Below are 24,251 nucleotides of genomic sequence, written 5' to 3'. Positions count from 1 at the left end.
CTGTGGGTAAAAGCCTCAGTGCCTAGGGTTTGCCGATCGAAAGGTCGGCAGTTCGAATCCCCGCGGCGGGGTGCGCTCCCGTTGCTCGGTCCCAGCGCCTGCCAACCTAGCAGTTCGAAAGCACTCCCGGGTGCAATTAGATAAATAGGGACCGCTTACTAGCGGGAAGGTAAACGGCGTTTCCGTGTGCGGCTCTGGCTCGCCAGAGCAGCAATGTCACTCTGGCCACGTGACCCGGAAGTGTCTCCGGACAGCGCTGGCCCCCGGCCTCTTTGAGTGAGATGGGCGCACAACCCTAGAATCTGTCAAGACTGGCCCGTATGGGCAGGGGTACCTTTACCTTTACCTTTATATGCTGGGGACAGTTCAGGAATCTGCAAGGAATAGGAAGGACACACCAATTCCTAATAGGAACAAACTGGTGTCACCAGGATATTCCAGATCCTCCAAGTGTCCCTATTTTCCAGGGATAGTCCCGGATTTACAGAAGCCATCCCAGTTTCTGATTTGATCCTGGAATGTCCAGCTTTTCCTTGGGGCGCCCCTATTTTCCTTGGAGAAATGTTGGAGGGTATGGTGTTCTGCACTACAACTCTCATCTGCTGGCTGGGGCTGATGGATGCATTAGTCCAAAATATCTGGAGGGCAGCAGGTTGGGGAAGTTTGGGCACTCTCTTTGCCATAGCTGTCAACTTGCAGATTTGAAAATAAGGGACCGGCAGCCTCGAAAATAAGGGATCAGCAGCCAAAATAAGGGATCAACAATACTTTGATAAATTACATATTTTGTTGCATGCAAATAGCTTTAGATACCTATTAAAGGTAAAGGTACCCCTGCCCGTACGGGCCAGTCTTGACAGACTCTAGGGTTGTGCGCCCATCTCACTCAAAGAGGCCAAGGGCCAGCGCTGTCCGAAGACACTTCCGGGTCACGTGGCCAGCGTAACATCGCTGCTCTGGCGAGCCAGAGCCGCACACGGAAACGCCGTTTACCTTCCCGCTAGTAAGCGGTCCCTATTTATCTACTTGCACCCGAGAGTGCTTTCGAACTGCTAGGTTGGCAGGCGCTGGGACCGAGCGACGGGAGCGCACCCCGCCGCGGGGATTCGAACCGCCAACCTTTTGATCAGCAAGCCCTAGGCGCTGAGACTTTTACCCACAGCGCCATCCGCGTCCCTAGATACCTATTAGGTCCATAAATTACCATATAGCATATATTCAACACAAAAAAACAGCAACAATTTGTTGTTGACAAAGGACAGCTGGACATAGAAAGGGCCCCATTACCTTCAGTAGCTTATTTAAGGGACATCATCAATAAGGGACAGCAGCGGAACATGGCACTGGGATAAGGGACTGTCCCGCCAAATAAGGGAAGCTTGACAGCTATGCTCTTTGAAAAGGCCCTCTCTGTCTTCAGCATCACAAACGTAGAGTTTCTGCTCATTTCAGGTGCTTGCTCCAGTTTCCCAGCATGGAAGTATTGGTAGGAGATAAAGCTTACAGTACAGTATTTCTCAGCTTGCAAAAGGATTTCTTAACCAGAGTAATGAGGTACAGTTAACATCTCTTAACTCAACGCAGCTTAAAGAACCAAACACCTTTTCACTCCGGGCGGCAGATAAATAATGCGCCCTGCAAGCACCCCGGCCAGATTACTTTTATATTGCAGATAAAGCTGCGATCATTTAATTGTCTTGCCTCTTCCTCGTGCCGCTCATGAATGTCCCTCTGCAATTGGCAGAGGCAGCTGAATCAATCACTCCGAGCCCAAGACTCAATGCTCTCCATAATCCAATGAGTTTAATCCATTTAAAGGCTGGCATCTCCAAAAAGTGTTTCCAAGCAAAAACAATAAATTTCACTTACACCTTGCAGTGGGGACAGAGAAAGGGAAGGGATGGCTACTGTTTTGTCTAGGTCAGGGGACCTTTCACAACCTGAGGGATGCATTTACTTATGGGCAAGTGATGGTGGGACACCAAAGACAGGTCAGAGGATGCAGAATGGTTGGATGCTGAACAAGCAACAGGCTTGAGTGAGAGAGAGGAAGCAGGGGCAGAAAGCCCTGCAGATGCAGGACAAGCGGCTGAGGAGGAGAAGCAGGGGACAGAGGCTGCAGCAACTTCACAGGAGCCTTGTAGTCCTGCTGTCAGGGCCATCTTACCCATAGGTGCTAGGGCTGCGGGGCACCCAGGCGCTAGGCTCTCAGGGGCGCCAGGCCAAGAGTCCGGGGCCTGAGAGTTGAGTCCATGGAAAAGCCCGCCCGTCGGCTGGAGCGCCGCGACAGGCTCTTCTGCTGTGGGTGGCTCTGTGCTGCGAGTTTGGGGGCGGCCGAGCCAGCGAGACGCTGAGGTGGCCGGATGGCTCCGCCCTCCTGTGCACCTGGGACTGGGCATCCTGGGGGGGGGGCACCAGGTGGATCTTTGCACCCCGGTGCCACCTATGCTTAAGACAGCCCTGCCTGCTGTATTCAGCTCCCCTCCTTGCTTATCTCCAACGGCATGGAGGGCCTTGCATGTAGCAGAACAAAGAGCATAGAAGACCCCCCCTCAATGGAGCTGACGTCTGCTTGGAAAACATTGGCCGATGAGGAGACGTAGAGGGAAGTGGGAGGCACAGGTCGTCAGTTCTGGCAACTACTTTACTGGGAACCAGCCTTGCCCAGAGGTTTCTCTGTTTGTATTCCGTTTCCTTGAAGAAAGTACCAACTTCACTGCTCATCTCTGAGTCTCCATGCTGACCTGCAGCTGAGCCAGCCCTGACATACACACATAAATGCATCTCTGTCCTCCACCAAGGCAAGCAAGAGGCATTATCAGAGTTTAAGCACACAGTCCAGCCAGGTAGGAACACCCAATGGGGTCCTGGGGTGGGGAGAATCCACTGGAAGGATGCCTTTGGCATCCGGGTCTGGGGTTCCCCACCCCTCCTAAGTGGCCCTCACTTGTCTGCATTTTGCACATGCCTAAAGCAACTTCATAGATGTTGTTCCCACAGCAGCCACCACGGTGCTTCAGGGAAGCCAACATACAGGACTTGAACCCAGCCCAAAGAAGAAGAAGAAGAAGAAGAAGAAGAAGAAGAAGAAGAAGAAGAAGAGGAGTTTGGATTTGATATCCCGCCTTTCACTCCCCTTCAGGAGTCTCAAAGCGGCTAACATTCTCCTTTTCCCTTCCTCCCCCACAACAAACACTCTGTGAGGTGAGTGGGGCTGAGAGACTTCAAAGAAGTGTGACTGGCCCAAGGTCACCCAGCAGCTGCATGTGGAGGAGCGGAGACGCGAACCCGGTTCCCCAGATTATGAGACTACCGCTCTTAACCACTACACCACACTGGTGTAGGTCCGTTAAAGGGTAGGAAGGGCAGAAATGTTTTAAATAAATAAACAACACCTGAGTTTCCTCCCCCCTCCCAATTTGTTTCCATTTGCTCTATGATTCTGCAATCTTCAGAACCATTCTGGCCCCAAATTCTTTTAATGAACTATTACAAGCATTTCCCTGCTTTGAGTCAGTTGTTTTCTCAGTGCCCTAAGACTAATATACTCTTTTGACCAGGATCTTTGGCTGCAACTCTCCGGGGGACACCTGCACTGATGGAGAGTAATAGGCGAAAGCACTCAAGGCAAATAGCTTATTGACCTCTGTCAGTAAAGAGAGCATTATCTGGGAGGCTAGAGCGACCATCCTCAAGTTCCCCTTTGCAATCTTCCCACCTTAGCTTTCTTTTCTCCTGCTTGGACACTGCCATCTTCAACCCACCTGAAGTTTCATTAGCACGGGGATCTCTTGCGCAAGCAAGCTTTCCCCCATTCATTTCAATGGAGGGAGCAGATCTGAACTTCCATGCACACGAGGCATCTACAAGCACCAGCTTCCTCCACTGAAGTGAACGGGAGAGCCATTTCCAAGATGGAAAACCCAGAAACCCACCTGCCTCTCAGTGGAGACAATACAGAACTAGATGTATCAATGGGTCTGACTTCTAGACGAGTCATCTGACTTCTAGATGTTGTAAAGCCAGTGTGGTGTAGTGGTTAAGAGTGGTAGACTTGTAGTCTGGTGAACTGGGTTCAATTCCCTGCTCCTCCACATGCAGCTGCTGGGTGACCTTGGGCTAGTCACACTTCTCTGAAGTCTCTCAGCCTCACTCACCTCACAGAGTGTTTGTTGTGGGGGAGGAAGGGAAAGGAGAATGCTAGCCGCTTTGATAGTAGTGGGTAGTGATAAAGCGGGATATCAAATCCAAACTCTCTCTCTCTCATCAACCAAGGCTTGAAGGCAATAGGTCTCTCTTGCAGTTGCTCGCCAGTAAGTGTAACTCAGTGGTCCACTGTCCCTCAGCTTGGAGGTTTCCCCTTTTCCATCACCAGGGCCAGATTTAGAGGACCTGAACATTGCAATGGCTACCAGCAACAGCTTTCTAGGGTCTTAGACAGCAGTCTTTCTCATCCCAACCTGGAGATGTCTGGGATTGATCTGGGACCCACCGTATGCAAGGCTAAGGGCCTCTCCCATCCCCTGAGTTAGAGCCTTGCAGCACCCTCTCCAACGACAACTTCATTTGACATTCAGACAGGGGTTTGTGGGGGGATCACATGACTCATGTCTTGAATGCAGAGGCAAGGTTGGATGAAAGGAAAGCAGACCAAGAATGCATATCTGTAAGATTATGAAAATAATATGCAATTTTCTTTATTGTCACCCATGCACACTATTAGCCATGCATCACACACCTAATCCCCTTTCCAAACACACACACACACACACACACACCTTGCGTTTCTTTTTTGGGTGGGTCTAAGAGCAGCTGGACTCCTGTACTCACTACTTCCTTCCTTCCTTCCCTTTCATTAATTACCAGAGAAAGCCGTGTTGATAGCCCTCCAGACGAATTGAGTCCAGCCAGGCAAGTCCTGGGAGAGCTCGACGGTTGAATAATTTTGCATATTTTAAGGCGAGGAAATTTATTATCAGCTAAAAAAGTGGAGACCGTCATTTTTTATCTCCCAGTGGCATGAGCGGCTGTGTCTCGCTGGGCTGGCAAGGGGATAGATTTTATTCTGGCTTGAAGCTCTTACCGATTGCATGTGTTGGAGGCACAGCAAACATGGAGACACGGGCAAATGAGTTTCCGGGGCTGGATTTTAGGCAAAAAACAGGTTCAGGGGGTGAGTGTGGTTGTGGATATGATGTTGCTATTGAGTCGTGGAATAAAAGGACACTAGAGGTCTCTGTTCAGCTTTCCCCCAAAAGAACCCATTACTTGAACAGGATATGTCTAATCTGTACTTTATGAAGCCTTCATATGAGCACATAACCTCCAACATTTCTCTGATGAAAATAGGGACATCCTTCTCCATCATAATGATTTTACTATTTATACCCCACCAATCTGGCTGGGTTGCCCCATCCACTCTGGGCAGCTTCCAACATATATAAAAACATAGTAAAACATTAAACATTTAAAAACTTCCCTATAGAGGGCTGCCTTCAGATGGCTCAGGGGTCAGATAACTCCATACCCTCCAACATTTCTCTGATGAAAATAGGGATGTCCTAAGGGAAAGTGGGACATTCTGGGATGAAATCAGCAACTGGGACAGCTTCTGCAGATCGGGGACTGGCTATGGAAAACAGGGGCACTTGGAGGGTCTGTAAGCAACTGCAAAAGCTGTGACATGGGCCTGTGACACCCTCATATCCTGTTTAAAACAGTGACTCCCATGGAAGCTATACTGTAGTTTGTTTGTAACAGAGCTATAGTCCCTAGCACCCTCAACCAGCTGCAATTCACATGATTCTTTAAGCCATGACTGTCAAATTGACATAAGAGTGCTTTAAATGTTTGGTGCGAATGTGATTTTAGTTACAGCCTAGGGAGATAAGATTGATGGGGGTGGGGGCGAAGGATTAGCATCCCTTTGGTGCTTTAAATTGCACATCACACACACACACACACACCATCCCCCTAGTTCTGATGTTTTAGGGCCATAGCTCAGTGGCAGAGCTATGAAATGGCCCCAGGCTGAATCCCTGCCATCTCTGGGCTGGGCTAGGGGAGACCCCTGCCTGAAACCCTGAGTGAGCCATTGTCAGTCATTGTTGACAACGCAGGACTATATGGACCAATTGTATGGCTATCACTGGGGAACTGGGGACGTCCAGCAGTACACATCTCCTGCCCCCTTCCCCCTCTGTTTTGACTGATAGGGGGCCCTCGGGAGTAACAGGCGGGCAGCGCGCCATTGCCCAGTTTTTAAAAAAACTCTGACTGGACAGTCAAGGAGGAGGAGGTAACAGTGGCAATGGTGAGGTGGTCCCAGGATTTTGGCCACTCAATAACCATGGCCCAATGGGAAAATTTATGGAAGATCAATTGGAAATTCACAAATTGTTACACGATTAGAGAGAACTTTCAAAAAATGCAACATCGATGGTATCTAACACCATGGAAGCTTTCAAAAATGTATAAAAATGTATCAAGTAATTGTTGGAGATGCGGAGACTCAGGAACATTCTTCCATATGTGGTGGATATGTAGGAAAATACAGGTATTCTGGGAGAGTATACATGCAGAACTGCAAAAAATGCTAAAGATCTCTTTCAATAAAAAACCAGAGGCCTACCTCCCGGGAATAACAGATTTGGATATTCCACAAAAGAGGAAGGGTATCTTTTTATATGCCACGGCGGCAGCAAGAGTTTTGATCGCAGCAAAATGGAAGAGTAATGAAATCCCCTCTATTCAAGATTGGATCCAAAAGCTGACAGAATATGCTGAATTAGATGGTTTATCAGAAAAAATAAAGAATAAATCCAAACAGGAATTTGTTTCTAAATGGGAGGTTTTTAAAGAATATCTGAAAAATTAATATAGTAGTTTAAATTCTGTTGCAGCATTCGAGGAACTTCAGTAATAGTTGTAAGGTAGATATAAGAAATTAGATTTAATGAGAATAAGTTTAATTATAAAAAAAAAAAGTGTATTGGCAATAAGTAATATGAATTTGAAGTATGGCATAGACGGGAGGTTGGGTCTTTAGTGTTAAGACCAATAGATGTTTTATTGTTTGCTAAGAATATTATGTGTCTATGGTTATTTTTGTAATTTGTGTATAATTTGGTATTTGTGTTTTTTGTTTGTTTGTTTTTCTTGTTGTATAAATAAAAACTTTTTTTAAAAAATAAAATAAAATAAAATAACTGCACATTTATGTTTCACAGGGTGCGAAAGAAGGGCTTTGCACCTTTATACAATATGCATGTGTGCTGCTTGGGCCCAGAGTCTTTTGCCTCAGCATCCCCACTACTGACTCCCTGTTGCTACTCAGCTTCAAAAAAAGAAAAAAGTGTCCTGGATTCATTGAAAAATATCTGGTAACCATACTCTAGCATCACAGAAGGACCCTGAATTAGATTGCATGGCTTGTCTATAAGTCTGCAGCAATCTAGTAGGGAACAGCAAAATGCTCGGCTCCATTCTGCAAAAAGGACCAGCTCACTGCTTACCTTTTATGTTATTTGCTCTTTCCTACCAGGCTGGGCAAACCATCAAAAAGATTCGTACTACTTTGCTGTCTTTCTGCCATCAAAATGTACATGGAAGTCTCTTCGTGGCAGGGATCAATGGAATAGAAAGATCAGAATGTATGCTAATGGTGCCGTGAGGGAAACCAAAACACTGTCTTATGTATCGACAGCATGTCCGGAAATCACAGCTGTGCTCGCCTCCATCTCGTTTGCAGCTGTTTGAGGAAATGCACTTGCGTTTTTGAGAGAGCTCTGCTCAAAACCCTCGAAACCTACGTCATCAAGACCTTTGGGGAGATGCCAGTGGCAGGAAAAAGAAAGGATCTATTAATATGCCAGCCAACCTGTCCATTCTTCTGCCGTCCACCTAGCAAAGTTTTGGCAGACAAGATTTTGCTCCCCGCTCCCTTCTCCTTTGGAGATATGACATCTGCAGAAGGGATGACAGGACGCAGGAAGAACGTTTTCAAATGTCATCCTGTCCCCCTGTAGAAAATGTGAGCAAAGGGGAAAGGCAATGAGAGGACTCTTGGACCAAAATAACTCCACTAGGTGAGTGTAGGAGTGAGAGTAGCTAAAGCCAATCGGCTTAACCTTGCCTGGTTTTAGAAGGCTGCAGCCGAATCAGGAGAAATGCTGAATAAACTAGAAGTTTGGAGAAGAGAGCTCATGCGGTGTACAGTGGAGCCTCAGGTTACGTTGCCTCCAGCTTACGTCATCCTTGGCTTGAGACCAGCACAAACCCAGAAGTACAGTGGTACCTCGGGTTAAGTACTTAATTCATTCCGGAGGTCCGTTCTAAACCTGAAACTGTTCTTAACCTGAGGTATCACTTTAGCTAATGGGGCCTCCCGCTGCCGCCGCACCACCGCCGTGCGATTTCTGTTCTCATCCTGAAGCAAAGTTCTTAACCCGAGGTACTATTTCTGGGTTAGCGGAGTCTGTAACCTGAAGAGTATGTAACCCAAGGTACCACTGTACTGGAATGGGTTACTTCCGGGTTTGCAGAAGGGCTAAATCATGTGCGCACATGCGCAGAAGCGACACTTTGGGTTGTGTCATTTTTGGGTTGCAGCGGATCCCTGCCATAGCCCAAGGTTCCACTGTAATTGTTAAGAGTGTCGGACTATGACCTGGGAGATGAGGGTTCGAATCCCCACTCAGCCATGGAGTTCACTGTTCCCGCTTTTCAGCCTAACCTGCCTCACAGGGATGTTGTGAAGATAAAACAGGGAGGAAGAGAATCCTTTCTTACCCTCACCTGGCTAATTCAACAATGGCATCCTCCATTAGATTTTAATCCTTGCTGGATCAAGGAATTAAGAGGTTATTGGGGGTTTTTCAAAGGATTCTTTAGATGTGATTCCTTGCATTGCAGGGATTGGGCTAGATGCTTCTAACCCTACAGTACCAAATCCTTCAAGTGTCCCTATTTTCTAGGAACATCCCTGATTTAGAGAAGTCATCCCGGTTTCTGATTTGATCCTGGAATGTCCCACTTTTCCTTAAGATGTCCCTATTTTCATTGGAGAAATGTTGGAGGGTATGGAGGTATCCGACCCCTGAGCAGTCTGAAGGCAATCCTGTATAGGCAAGGGTTTTTTTTAAAAAAAAGTTTAATGCTTTATTATGTTTTTGTATATGTTGGAGGACACCTAGGGTGGCAGGGGCAACCCAGTAAGATGTGTGGGGTATAAATAGTAAAATTATCATCACAGAATAGTACGTCCCTGTTTTCATCAGAGAAAACAGCCCCAGCCCTGCATACCTGAAGGAGCGTCTCCACCTCCATTATGCAGCCTGGACAATGAAGTCCAGCTCCGAGGGCCTTCTGGCAGTTCCCTCATTGGGAGAAGTGAAGCTACAGGGAACCAGGCAGAGGGCCTTCTTGGTAGTGGCGCCTGCCCTGTGGAACGCCCTCCCAGCAGATGTCAAAGAAATAAACAACTATCTGACTTTTAGAAGACATCTGAAGGCAGTCCTGTTTAGGGGAGTTTTTAATGTTTCATGTTTTATCGTTTTTTTAATATTCTGTTGGGAGCCACCCAGAGTGGGTGGGTATAAATATATTATTATTATTATTATTATTATTATTATTATTATTATTATTATTATTATTAATGTTGGAGGGTATGCAGTACTGTGATTTTATGGACAACAAACCAGAAAACTGCCACACCCAAAAAACATTGGGGAGGCTCTCTCAAAGAAGCAATTATGGAGGTTTGCTTTCTCTCCCCCACCAGCTTTGCAGTAGATATTTATGAAACCAATTAGAGCAATTTGAACTCCAGCTCCTCCCCTCCTAAAACACACACCTTTCTCTCCACCTGGCTGATCACCTGTCTGCAGACTCAAATGGGCAGCCGTTACCACCAGCTGCCAGTTGACTATCTCCATTCTTTCCACCTCGCTGCACCTCCTTGCATTCTGTCACTACAAATTAACCGGCCGCTGAGACAGCCAAGCTACTTTGTCAGAAATTAAATGTAAAAGAGCAGGGTGTGTGTGAGGAGGAGAGCAAGGAGGATTCAGAATGCATTTGCCTTAAACATCTAATCCCCGGGAGATCAGAAGGGAAGGCAGAAAAATAGGATAATTCTTCCTTTTTAGAGACTTAGAGTGGAGCAAAAGGAAGCCTCTCTCTCTTTCTCTCTCCAGGGGTTGAGAGTTCACCAGCTGCCTATTTAGACCAAACTACGGTTCCGGCAGGCACGCGGGTGGCGCTGTGGGTTAAACCACAGAGCCTAAGACTTGCCGATCAGAAGGTCGGTGGTTCGAATCCCCGCAACGGGGTGAGCGCCCGTTGCTCGGTCCCTGCTCCTGCCAATGTAGCAGTTCGAAAGCACGTCAAAGTGCAAATAGATAAATAGGTACCACTCTGCCAGGAAGGTAAACGGTGTTTCCGTGCGCTGCTCTGGTTCGCTGGAAGCAGCTTTGTCAAGCTGGCCACATGACACGGAAGCTGTACGCCGGCTCCCTCGGCCAATAAAGCGAGATGAACGCCACAACCCCAGAGTCGGTCACGACTGGACTTAATAACGGTATGGGGGTCCCATTACCTTTACCTTTAGGGTTCCAGCAGGTGGGTGAGTGGGGTTTTTTTGGGTCACATGTGAATGAAAGGTGGAGCACACCACATTTCATTAAAAAGAAAGACAGAAAGAAGAACGGGAAACCTACTGAAGCATATTGACCCCAAGGTCCGCCTTCCTCCAGATGGTTTAAACGAAAACTTGCACCAGCCCCCAGCCAGCATGGCATCTGGCGGGCACCAGGTTGGCACCAGACGCAAACCTTCTTCATCAGACTTTTCCCCTTCTGGGGATCATAAGCACCCTCAATGAACTACAATTCCCAGGGTTCTTGGGGGAAGCCATGACAGTGGCATCAGTTTTATGCAGATTTCTTTTTTACGCCTCTCACTCCTCCACAGGTAAGGTCAATATTGTGGAGATGGACCTGCAAGTATCTGAGTGTATCTCCTCAAAGACATTCCCAAATATCTTCCTTCTGCTTGTCCCCAAAAGAGTTTCTAAAGCATGTGCCTTTTGATGTGCAAATCTACATGGAGACTGCTTAAATGTACAACAGGAAAAAAGGTAAAGGTAAAGGTACCCTTGCCCGTACGGGCCAGTCTTGACAGACTCTAGGGTTGTGCGCCCATCTCACTCAAAGAGGCCAAGGGCCAGCGCTGTCCGAAGACACTTCCGGGTCACAGGGCCAGCGTGACATCGCTGCTCTGGCGAGCCAGAGCTGCATACGGAAACGCCGTTTACCTTCCCGCTAGTAAGCGGTCCCTATTTATCTACTTGCACCAGGAGTGCTTTCGAACTGCTAGGTTGGCAGGCGCTGGGACCGAACAACGGGAGCGCACCCCGTTGAACAACAGGAACATACCACATTTTATGCAGGGAGACTTGCCATTATTTTTTATTGATTATAGATAAGTGTAAACTGTTAAAAAAATTATTGTCTGGTGTTTAATTTTACTGTTTACTATTAGATTCTAATGAATTATTGAATATTGCTTTATTTGATATAAGTTGTTTATTTTAAAGTTATTGTGACTTCTCATATTGGATCAGATTGTTATTATTAATGTTTGATGTTTTAATATGTGTTGGAAGCTGCCCAGAGTGGCTGGGGCTATCCCACCATGCCTCTAGAATTTAGCTACAAGTTGTTTTCCAATACTGGTAGGTCCTTAAACAGTAAATTCTTATCATCATCAGATAGAGTTGTTCCTCCCAGGTAAGCTTAGTCTGAAGATGAGTGCTGCTGAAACAACATCCGAGTCTCCAGCACAGCACTCTGGAGCTGTCCAGGGTACTGTAGTAGCCTTGGCTCAACTACATACTGTTGAGGCCATTGCCCCAAACACAACACATTTCACTCATGTCAAGCAACAGCACAGAAAGGCAGGAACCACAAGCGAAAACTCGCAAAGGCCTTGAGCCCAAATTTACCACAAATCTAAGCTCTTGGATTGTGCAGGATGGAATAACGCACTTTCTAAGTGCAACCGGGACGTTCCCCTCCATTTCTGGGATTTTACAAGCGCTTAAAGGGAATGAAAGGGGTAGAGAGACATGTAAGGGCAACAGAAACCCAAATAGGAGCGTTATATCTGCATTGAAAGAGTTGAGGAAATTAATTTTCCACCCAAATCGTGCTAGGAGCCTGCAATGATTGATAGCCTTTTTTGGAGAGGCATTAAAGCACTGAATTGGATTCAGTTTATGGAAGAGTAATCTAATCCCCTCTGGCCCTCCCCTTTCCATTCTACCCTTAATCTGAAAGTGTGCAGGCGGCGTTTTGTCCGACAAGGCCCTCTCGGGCCACACTTTGATGTGAATGCTCCCCTCCCCTCTGTTCGTGTGTTTGTGTGTCTCCATCCCACACCCTCTTCTCAATCCTCTTGGCACTTCTCTGCCCCCTCCTTCCCTTGGACAGTTTCTGGCTGCGTTCGGACGCCAGCCTTGCTCACCTTCGAAAGTCCGCCAACCTCCAAATAAAAGCAGATGATGAAGATGTTCCAAGTGACCCAGATGGCTGTCCAGATGGCATACTGGGTGGAGAAAGAGAAAGAAGTCAAAGTTGCAGAAGAGGGAAAAAGCAAAACGAGCACAAGCTCTCCAAAGCTGGTGCCGCGGATGCAGAACATTCAACGCCACGATCTGAACATCAACAAAGTCAGAGCCCTCTGTGCTTCTGGTGGCCTGATGGATTTCAACTAAGAACAAAGACTTAGCATTGGGTAGCAACAATGACCCCCCTGGGTGCTGCTGCAAAGGGCAGTTCACAGCAGTCGGTGTGAGAGGAGCTCTTAATTAGAGTGGCCATGTCATTATGTTATTCTAACCCATCCATTTCAAAGCAAAAGAAGCACGGTGCAAATATGTGTCCGGGGGGGGGGGGGTATAATCAATTACATATCATTTGAGGTCTGAAAGTTACAGCAGCAGTGAATACTGATCATATTTGCTGGACTGATTTCCATTCTGGACTTGGGACAAGTCAAGAAACGCTGGCGATTTCTGCCCCTGTTTCTGTTTCCGCCAGAATTTTCCAACATCCCTAGCGTACATGTGGAATCCCCTGGATTCCAAATCAGGTCACTATAGTGACCTCTTTCTTCCTCCTCCCATACTGATGGTGATCCACTGCAGCCTGTCCTTCAGCTACAGACCAGAGGGTGATGCAACCGATGTGCTCATTGTGTCCAGAGATAAACTCTGTGCTTGTTTGTAGCCTTGCGGCAATAGATTGACTGGCAATCCTTGCTTGCCAAGATCATTGACGGTGGACTTTACCACTTGAGCAATGATGCCGGTCAATGAGGAATCTCCCTCTTCGATAACTGGCAGTGATAAACCCAGGCTTGGTTGGGAGATGGGTGGCGGAGAGAGGGTTTTAAAAATATACAAATCATCTGTCAGGCAGAAAAGCCTCCTTGATATAGATTTCCAGAAACCACGAGGAGCACCTGAGGCTTCAAAGACAGTAAATAGCATGGACCCATTCCAGAAAGGAGGTTTTCAACACCACCGAAATGAAACAGAGCACCTCAGATAACTGGGGGGAAGATGCCTTTCATTTGGGTGGGCAAGGAGAACTTACTGCCTGGCTCTGACCCGCCAAGTCAGGAACATTTAGCTCCACAGCTATTTGGAGCTGAGCAACGGCATCAAAGGGCCAGCCTTCCATCACAGAATGCAGAAGCCAGCGTTGGTGAGGCACGATTGGTCGCCTTAATAAAAGACATTTGCACAGGGCAGCACGCTTCAAGCTGGCAATTAGGGCAGTGGCTGCTCGTCCCATTAACAGTGCAATAATTTAATTTATATCCAAAAGGCTGTGTAATAAAGTGAAGCAGCCTGATTAAAATAAATTATGCACACTCTGTTAGGAGCAGCAAGTGAAAGGGCAGATTTGTTGATGATCGGAGCTGTCCCGCTGTCAGCCGGTGGCCAAAGTCTTGTGATCCATATGCGCACTGTATCTAGGAAAGATCCAAACTGGTTATGGGCCCATGAAGAGAACTATGTGCACTACTAACAAGGTTAATGTGACACAGAAACCCACTGTACACGTGTGTGTGTGTGTGTGTGTACACTGCAAGATGACATGCCTGCTCACTTCCCCCTCCAACCCCACCCCACCCCTCACCATCCTCCATACCTTTACACTTCAGCACCCCGCTTCCCCCTCTCCGAACTCACCACTAACCTTAACCTTGCCAACCCACCCATTGCAGCTCACCCAAACTGTTCTCGCTCGCTCTGTACATGCATTGACAGTGGGGAATGGGGGAGAAATAAGTTTCTTTCTTCCCTTCATTCTCCCCCTGCCCCCCGCTGCTGGCAGCACTGTGGAATGCTGCCCTTCGGTCCTCAGGACATATGACAGAATGGAATTTATCACCCAATTAACCAAGTAGTAGTTTAATGGCAAATAGGGACCTGGGAGCTGAACCCTGGGATGTATTCAAGGTAGCGCTGAGGACAAGGTTCCGTCAGCGCAAGGATTTCTCCTTGTGCAACAGAACACTCCCCCTGTCTCCTTCCCCTAAATCTGTTCTGGAGTTTCCCCCAACCCTCCAGAGCACATTTTGTGGGAGATTGCAGTCAAACATAACTACTCATGAGTGCTAGTTAGCAGCGGTGTAGCTAACCACTCAGACATCTGGGGTAGCTAGCTACACCCTGCGTGTGTGCCCCATGCCCAGGGGGCAAGGCACTCTGGGTGGAGTCTGCATGGAGACCGCCTGCCACCTACTTCTCAGCTGCAGGGTGGTGCAGTGCCCGCAGGTTACCGAGCCACTGCATCACTCCCAGGAGAGACATGTGGCTCAGGTGTGCTGCAGGCCCCGATGTAAGTGCTGCCCCGTGGGTAAGTGGTGCCCAGTGCACCCTGCCCCCCCCCCAGCTAAGCTGCTGCTAGTTAGTGCATGAAAGTGTTAAGATCAGAGAGCACTCTTCCTAGACTCAGCTAGGTCACTTAGGAAGCTAGGTCTGTAAGGGAGGAAGTGAAGCTGTTTCTATTTCCTTTCCCTCACTTTCTCAGCACCAAGTAACCTACCAGGATGGGTGTGCCTAAACTTGCTCCAAGTTCAGACCGCATGTTTGAAACTATAGGTTATATTTTGCATCCAAGGGTAATCTACCTGTGCTTTCCTTGCTGCTACATGGAATAATGCATAAACCAGACCTTTACATTTAGTAAGTAAATCATTTTAAACTTACTTAACAGTGTGATCTGTTCATTGCAAGAGGAATAGAAAATGGGGAAAGTGCTATATGCAACTAAACAGGATGTACAAAAGGCTTAACAGCCTAGATTCCTAATGCTTCACTGTGTTGCTTGACTTTGTGAGTTTAAACTCTGCTGCTGTAGCTCTCTCTTGCTGGAGTGTATGTTTAGCCCTGCTTTTTGAATCCAGGCATTCAGCTGATTCTTTTATTATTTACCCTATATACATGGGTCACAGGGATCCATATATTTTCAAAGATTTGGAGATGGCATGAGGCACACACCGGGAGAGGAGAGTGGGGAAATCTCATTGCACTAGACCTAATCCTTGTGCTAGCTCCAATGTTCCATTAAATACCACCCCCTGGTTTTTAAGAACTAGTCTTAAATTCATCTTTAGGAATCTTAAAAACGACAACCCCAAACAGAACTTTGCTACTTACCACCACGATGTAGCGTGGCCTGTACTGGATTGTACCAAACAGGCCAAGGATGACAATGATTATGTGGAGGAAATTGGCAAGAATTGGAGCCCATTGGTATCCCAGGAAATCAAACACTTGTCTCTCTAAGGCAGCAAGCTGGAAAAGAAAGAGAAGGAGGCTGTGATTTCTGCACTGCAAGGGGCTTGAGTCGGATGACCCTTTGGGTCCTTTCCAAATCTACAATTTCTACAATCCTGTGATGAATAATTGCAAATTGGAGGCTTGCTTTGAAAATGCTTGTTTTTCAAAAAAACTGGAATCATTCCCCTGGAACGAATGCCATGGTTTGGTGCAAACAATACAATCATACGCATCAAATTTAGGTTATACAATTGAAGTGGATTTGGGCACTCTTGTGCAACAAAGAAGCAGAGCTCTTTTTTTGATAAGGAAAGAGATGGGGAAATGTACTTGAAAGTTCAGGATCACGGCAACATTGGGCGATGTCGAAGAAGCTGCATGCAAGCAAATCAGAATGATTACTCTTAAGTTTTCTGCCAGCAGCTGGGGAAGAATGCTTCATAGGAAGGACCTCTGGATGAGAACTCTGCCTAGTTCCTTTCCCCCATATCCTCTGAAAGTTCACCATACGCCAAGACTGACTGTGTACCAAAGAAACTAAAACATTTTTTATGCTCTCAATAAATTCAGCAGGGCAGTATGAACACGTGCCAATTCCCTGTGCAATGCATTCATTCTGCAGTATTGCGAACCTGCAAATATTTGAGGGTGATTTGCATCCGGGTGGATTTGGGCGGGGAGGTTGCTGCAAAAAAAAATGGGATTGACTACACACTACACACACACAAAGAGGCAACATGATGCCTAGAGAAGAGGTCCTAATAGCCAGGAACAGTAGTGGTATTCAGAGTACAGAGATGTTTGCACAGATGGAAGAAATGGAATTATGCCATGTTGAATTCAACCCAATGCACCTTAGATACCCATGTCTGTTAATTTCCATGTGTCTTGTCTGAGTATCACCCACCCCTTCTGTTTAATAGACTCATGCAGGAGAACTTTTGGGATCTATGCCCACTGCCTCTTCTCTCGTCTTTGCGGGATACAGCTAACAATCATTCTCGCTCTTCTTTTTTGACAGCTTTGAAAGCCGCATTCTTCAACTCCAAGGGAGCCAATTTAATTAAACAGCCAGACAGGTACCATCAGCAATCTTGCAGGAAGCACGCGAGCTACTGAATGAACAAGTCCCATACCTGGGAAAGTGGCACTGGAAGGTTATTATTCATTTCAAAATCAATTTTCTCTGCATCATCAGAGCCAGCGGCAATGTGTTAAGCCCTTAATCTTTCATTAGAAGGATCAAAGCACAAATGGCGGCGACATTTAGGAGTCCCGGATTCTGGCTGGCTGGCTGGAGGACACGTGACCACAATCAGTTTATCCAATCGGGCATTTAATTGGCTTTGTTTGTTACTTTGAGCCCATAAATGTAGATAAAGCACCAGCCCGTCCATATATTAGTTTACCTATTTAGCAAGGAAACCCTTCAGCGGTGTATGTTACAGAGAGATAACCCCATGCCTTCTGGATTTTGCGAGAAGTGAGCTTGACTTTGCTTCCTGCCTGCAATCGCTGGGACCAAAGAGTATCATGATCCAAAGCAGCAACTACAGTGGTACCTCGGGTTAAGTACTTAATTCGTTCCAGAGGTCTGTTCTTAACCAGAAACTGTTCTTAACCAGAAGCACCACTTTAGCTAATGGGGCCTCCTGCTGCTGCTGCGCGATTTCTGTTCTCATCCTGAAGCAAAGTTCTTAACCTGAAGCACTATTTCTGGGTTAGCGGAGTCTGTAACCTGAAGCCTATGTAACCTGAGGTACCACTGTATTTCTAGATTCTACACAGAATGTAGTTAAACATTCTTACAAAAGGGACTGGTGGCCATCAACTTAGATGACTTTAAAAGAGGATCTCACAGATTCACGGAATAAAAGGCTATCAAAAACTAGTAGTCATAAGGGTTGTGTTCTCCCCAGTGGCATAGCGCAGGTTGCTGATGGCCAGGACAGGGTAAGTGTTGTGTCCCCTGGTGGGGACAGCCTGGCAGCGCTGGGCCATCAATGAGGAAGCTGTCACCGCACACTTCCATAGCTTCCATTTGGTTCTGAGTATTTTGCCTTGTTCATGTGCCATGGAATCTTGACTTCTGTCCCTTCTGCTTGCCCTTGTGCCTGTACTGCTCTCAGCCAGAATGAAGATCTTTTCCTTACTTTCCAGGAAGTGTCGTTGTCCTTGTGCGTTGGGAGGGCAACCCAACCAAATCATTATCTAGCTCACAAGAAACATCAGAGCATATGCTCCTCTAAAAGAACAACTCCTATTAAACAAGACGGAAACCTGATTGAATTTTTTCTTAATCAATTATTTGGCATAGTTTTACTTAATTAATCTGTCAATTAAATGTGCATAAATTTGCATGCACTAAAACAATGCTTCTGAAGCCGGAGGCTTTCTTTATTTCTTTATGTTTCATCGTAGCCGTCATCGAAGGCATTCATGCCCTCCTACACGAGAGAAAGGGAGGTAGGCCTCTTTAGACATCTTGCCATCTGCAATTTTTAATTGCATTTTTTAATTGCATGGAAAAAATAGAGTCTGCTGTCTGTTTAATCGGTGGCAACTTCTTAACTGATGGATTAAAATTAACTAATTGAACACCACAGCTCCATACTTTTAAAGCATGCATGAAGGGATGAGGATTTTGCTGCAGGTTACCAGGGGAAGCCACTTGGCTATAAGGAAACCTCCCAGTTCCTGAGATAGTCTGCTCAGTTGGGAGCTTCCTGCCTCCAAAGCCCCGCCTATGATATCCTTGGAGATGCCTGATTGGCCACTGCAGGAAGCAGAATGCTGAACTAAATGGACTGTTGGTGTGATCATAGGGATACGGGTGGTGCTGTGGTCTAAACCACTGAGCCTCTTGGGCTTCCCGATTAGAAAGTCGGCAGTTCGAATCCCCGCAATGGAGTGAGCTCTCATTGCTCTGTCCCAGCTCCTGCCAACCCAGCAGTTTGAAAGCACACCAGTACAAGTAGATAAATAGGTACTGCTGCGGTGGGAAGGTAAACAGCGTTTCCATGCGCTCTGGCTTCCATCACGGTGTCCTGTTGCGCCAGAAGCGGCTTGGTCATGCTAGCCACATGACCCAGAAAGCTGTCTGCAGACAAATGCTGCCTCCCTCAGCCTGAAAGCGAGCTGAGTGCTGCAACCCCATAGTCGCCTTTGACTGGACTTAACTGTCCAGCAGTCCTTTACCTTTACCTTGGTCTGATCCCAGCAGAGCTCTTCTTAGGTTTACCTGACTACTGCCCAGTACCTGCCAGACTCAGCTGGGCAGTTCCCTTCTGTTTCTGCCATGTAGCCATTCCTTAGATGGTTTGCCTTGCATTGATTACTCATTTTGTCCCCTGCCCACAGACAGCATTGCAGCTTGTGATGCCAGGATTTGATCTTGGCAAGGGCCAGGGAATAAGTGCCCATGCTGGCTGCAGAGGTGGGTTTAGGGCAGCGTGACTGGTTCCCCTGCACTGGGTGGGGGGGTGGGGTGTCACAACTATGACGTAGTGCATGCACAGAATGGAATACAAGAGGCAGGAGATACCAAATTTTGGGCTCACACAGGGCTCCACTGAAATTTGAAAGACCAAAGTCTGCACCTGCTGACTGGAATAAATTGGCATACAGAGGTCTGAGAGGTTTATGACATGGGTAGGCAAACTAAGGCCCGTGGGCCAGATCCGGCCCAATTGCCTTCTAAATCCGGCCCGCAGACGGTCCGGGAATCAGCGTGTTTTTACATGAGTAGAATGTGTCCTTTTATTTAAAATGCATCTCTGGGTTATTTGTGGGGGCCGCCTGGTGTTTTTACACAGTGGCGTAGCGTGGGTTGTCAGCACCCGGGGCAAGGCAAGTAATTTGCGCCCCCCCCCCCCACTGCACTGTCCCTCCCCCAGATAGTCCCTCGCTCTCTCTCTGCACCGCACCGCACCACACGCCTGGCACCCTCCCCTCCACAGTGGGCGGCGACCCGGCGGCTCGGATCGGATTCGCACAGCCAGCACTGCAGTGAGAGAGAGAGTGAGTGAGCCAGGTAGGGGCAGAGAGCTGCGAGTGCGAGCGCGCCCCCCCCCAGATGTTGCGCCCCGTGCGGCCGGCCCCCCCTGCACCCCCCACACTACGCCACTGTTTTTACATGAGTAGAATGTGTGCTGTTATTTAAAATGCATCTCTGGGTTATTTGTGGGGCATAGGAATTCGTTCATTTTCTCTCTCCAAAATATAGTCCAGCCAAGGTCTGAGGGACAGTGACCGGCCCCCTGCTGAAAAAGTTTGCTGACCCCTGATTTAGGAGATGCAAAGTTATTAGTTCATTAGATTGCAAATACTGTGACTGTCCTTAGTTACTGGGACCTCACTCTAATATCATTTATTTCTCAGATTTATTTCAGAGAGGCATTTTTAAAGCCCTGATGGATCAGACTATTGGCCCATCTGGTCCGGCATCCAGAGGCGAAGCTCAGCCAGTGAACCTCTTTATCTGAATGGGGAATTGAACCCTGAACTCTCAGGTCCTAGCACAACACTTTTAGCCATTGCACCACTGTGCGAACGCCAATGTAGGTTTTGACCTGTTCCTGTAACCTACTGTAATTTAATCAGGCTTCTCGGCAGTGGCGCCCTCCCTGTGGAAAGCCCTCCCATCAGATGTCAGGGAGATAAAAGGATTGCATAACTTTTAGAAAACATCTGAAGGCAGCCCTGTTCAGAGAAGTTTTTAATGTCTGACATTTCATTATTTTTTACATTTCGCTGGAAGCTGCCCAGAGTGTCTGGGGAAAAAATAATATTATTATTATTGTGGTGGTTATTGTTATTTCTAGCTGCATATCCGTAATAGGAGGAAAAATCCTACCTCCATAAACATGCTCTTTGTGATTAAATGAATGCAGATCAGGCTCTGATAAGCTAAATGAAAGCAGCAGGCAGAGCGGAGCAGAGTCTGTCACAATGATTGTGATTATGCAGATGGGGTGAAGGCAGTGGCATAGTGTGGGGGTGCAGGGGGGGCCGGCTGCACCGGGTGCAACATCTGGGGGGGCGCTCGCACTCGCAGCTCTCTGCCCCTACTAAAATCCACGGGTTAGGGGGCGCAAATTACTTGCCTTGCCCCGGGTGCTGACAACACACGCTACACCACTGGGTGAAGGTTCAGTACTGATTCATGTAGCTGTTGCCAGACCTCCAGGTCTGACCTGAAGTCTCCAGGTTTGCCTTGCCCCTTCCTGGTGGCAGGTGCTGGACTTGACTCTCCAGATGGATGAGAGGGTCTTTTATGGTCATAAAAGGCGTTATCATTATTTATTATTCCTTATCATTATTCCCACTTAACCTCTGTCTCCAGGACCCATGACCATGACATTACCAGGGCTCTCCTCCCTTGACATCACCAGGGGCTGGGTCTCAGATCTGTGCCCTGAAATCTCAGTCTGGGATGCTCCTGACCTGGCAACCCTAGATCCCTGGAGTGAAGTTAGGTGTGTTATTTATTTATTATTTTTATTTATTCCTTGAATTTATATACCGCCCTATACCAGGGGGGTCTCAGGGCAGTTCACAGAATAAAATCAAGATATAAAATCGCAAAATACATAATAAAAATAAAAGCAACAACCCAGTAGCACTCCTCCCCACAAAAAAATATTTTAAAAGGGTATAGGATATAAATTGGATCAACCAAAGGAACGTTTTTGCCAAGCACCTAAAGCTTTGTAATGAAGGTGCCAGGCGAACTTCCCTGGGGAGAGTATTCCACAGACAGGGAGCCACTGCAGAGAAGGCCCTGTTCTCATGTTGCCACCCTCTGGACCTATCGAGGAGGAGGCACACAAAGGAGGGCCTCAGAAGATGATCTCACGGTCTGGGTAGGTTCATATGGAAAGAGGTATTGGGGTCCTGAGCCATTTAAGGCTTTATAGGTCAAAACCAGCACTTTGAATTGGGCCCAGAAACAAATTGGTAGCCAGTGCAGTTGAACCAGGATCTGTGCAATATGCTCAAACTGTCTTGCTCCGATGAGCAACCTGGCTCTGTTACAAGTATATCCACATTTTCAGCAGTGAAAGTATGAGATTACATGGCTGATTTTTGCATTCAATGAAAAAAGCGGAAATTGTGGGGAGTCAGCAACTCGTTAGAGGAACTAATACATTACCAACAGTATGCACATCAAATTGTAACAGCATGCATTTAAATGTGAGCCTTCACATAAAATGCAGGTGGGGAGAGGTGGGGTGTAATTTGACTCTTCTTCCCCAGAGTTCCCCCCAACCCAGTCTAAATGCATCACCAGAAGAGGAAGGATGTATTCAGAGAGGGGGTGGTCATAGCTGGGGAAGAAAAACTTAACCTGCCTTGGGGAGGGAGAGATTAACTCTACTCTGTCACTGTGCTGGGCCCGGGGGTAACCCATGAAACGCGGTCCAAGACTGGTCCAGAATCCAAAGGAGTCAGTCCAACAGGGCCAAGGCAGAACATGAGGCAGGAACCCAGGCAAGGACAGGTACAGGATCTCAGGCAGTATCTAGCATACAGCAATGTTGCTCCTGCAACCTGGGGCAGGGTCCGACAGCCTTTTATCTTTCTCGGGGTAGCGGCCGGTCCTGATCCCCCAGCGACTCACCTCCCTGTCTCACCCGAAGGTGAGCACTCCTCCTGCGAGTACTCAGGTCTCTCCTTCTCTAAGACCTTAGTCTCTGCAGCTCGTGAGATGTCGGTGGGTTACTAGACCCAGAAGCCGCCTCAGCCTCCCTTGACCCAACCGGTAGTGGAGCAGCTGTAAGTGATGGCCCAGCTGGAGGCGACGAGGTAATCCCCGCATCTGGAGCCAGGGCAGGCTCCGGCCCCTGAGTTGGCCCAGCTGGTGCTTGTTGCAGGGGAACCTGTGCAGACTGGGACTCTTCAGGATCAGGCCCCAGACTTGGTTCAGGTCATGCCTGAGGCAAAGGATCCAGTGCAGACTGAGACTCCTCTGGTTCCGAGTCCGAGTCCGAGTCCCAGGCCATCACAGTCAGAGAGCTGTCTGTCCAGGCAAGATTGCTGCTCTGGGCAGCCAGTGTTTGGTAGCTTCTGGTGGGAAATGTCATTTTTTAATACTCAGATGTTTTAGGCAAGTGAGGAGAACAGAGGGAGGGGGCTGGTCTACTTAGTTTTGCCACCATGACCATAAAGTGACCATTACTGTTCCTAAGTTAATGGTACGATGTGTTTGGAATGGGGCATTTACTTCTCAGGCAAAAGACTGTGTGGCCCCCAATCTATTACCGTTCCCTCCCTGAGGCCACTCTGACCACAATTCTCCTTGCACTGTCAGGAAAGGAAACTTCAGAAAGTGGAGAGGAACGAGACAGATGTGCATCTTCAGAGACATCTGGAACGTGAGTGCAGAAATATCCATAGGAGAATCTGGCACAGTTTCCCAAACTCCCTTCCAGATTCCATATTTGCACAGCAACGTCACCGATGCATGGAAACACACCCAGCCTGGATAATCCTTTGCAAGCGATCCTTGAGGCCTGCGGTTGATGTTAGTGCAAAGGGGACAAATCTGTTAAAGTGCTTAATGCTCCAACTCTATTAATTAGCAACAGGGATGCGGGGGAGTGGCAGGGAAGAGCAACCATCTGGCTTTTAAAAAAAGAAGCAAAGAGACTCTTCAAGGTCCACAGGCAATAGCAAACAGAATGACTCAAATGAGTTGTGTACTCAAGACAGCTCAACAGGATCAGCTAAGCAAATTCATCGGCAAAACTGGCCCAAACTTGTTGGTTTTTCGAGAGATAGGAGGACTATAAGAACGGATCTGTTTCCTTCTTGATCTCAGTCATAGGGTTCATCCAGATGACCTGATTATTGAGCATTCATCTTTTGTGGGGGGTTTTATACATCTCCAGTCTTGAAAGGGATACTGTAGGCATCTGAATACAAGTTACAATCGCACCTTGGATCCCGAACGCCTTGTGAGTCAAACGCTTTGGCTCTCAAATGCCGCAAACCCGGAAGTGAGTGTTCCGGTTTGCAAGTGTTCTTTAGAACCCGAACGTCCGACGTGGCTTCCAATTGGCTGCAGGAACTTCCTGCAGCCAATCGGAAGCTGCACCTTCGTTTCTGAATGTTTTGGAAGTCGAACGGACTTCCAGAATGGATTCCGTTCGACTTCCAAGGTACCACGGTACTGGAAACCACAGGAGGGAAGAGTTATCATTACACTAAAGTCCTGCTTGCATTTGGCTGGCCAATGTGAAAACAGAATGCTGAACAAGATCTGCCTTTCTTCTCACCCATCAGGGCTTTTCTAATTTTCTTACACCTTCCCGTTAATCCTCAGTGCATTTCCCCATCATTCCCCTAACAACAAGAAGCCCGTTGTTGCTTTTTGAAAGGTGGATTTGTTGCA

General features: G+C 47.4%; 1 protein-coding gene across 4 annotated transcripts in view; it reads right to left on the bottom strand.

The window, feature by feature from the left end:
- The window catches only part of NKAIN4 (sodium/potassium transporting ATPase interacting 4), a gene marked incomplete at its 3' end in the record, with an annotated part of 305,839 nt that overhangs the window by 247,017 nt on the left and 34,571 nt on the right, over window positions 1-24,251 (bottom strand). For all 4 annotated transcript variants that reach the window (XR_014512872.1, XR_014512873.1, XM_083447700.1 and 1 more), the window contains exons 2-3: window positions 15,734-15,871; window positions 12,526-12,606 (exon numbers count right to left, since the gene is read on the bottom strand). Coding sequence is in view for 2 of the 4 variants with exons in the window: in XM_083447700.1 (XP_083303826.1) it covers window positions 12,526-12,606; window positions 15,734-15,871 (219 nt within the window). The remainder of the gene's footprint in view (window positions 1-12,525; window positions 12,607-15,733; window positions 15,872-24,251) is intronic.

The sequence above is a fragment of the Podarcis tiliguerta genome (genome assembly GCF_965153285.1).
Source record: "Podarcis tiliguerta genome assembly, chromosome: 6".
Classification (NCBI taxonomy): Eukaryota; Metazoa; Chordata; class Lepidosauria; order Squamata; family Lacertidae; genus Podarcis; species Podarcis tiliguerta.
Note: the sequence above shows the minus strand (reverse complement) of the source record. Positions and strands in the feature narration are given on the sequence as shown.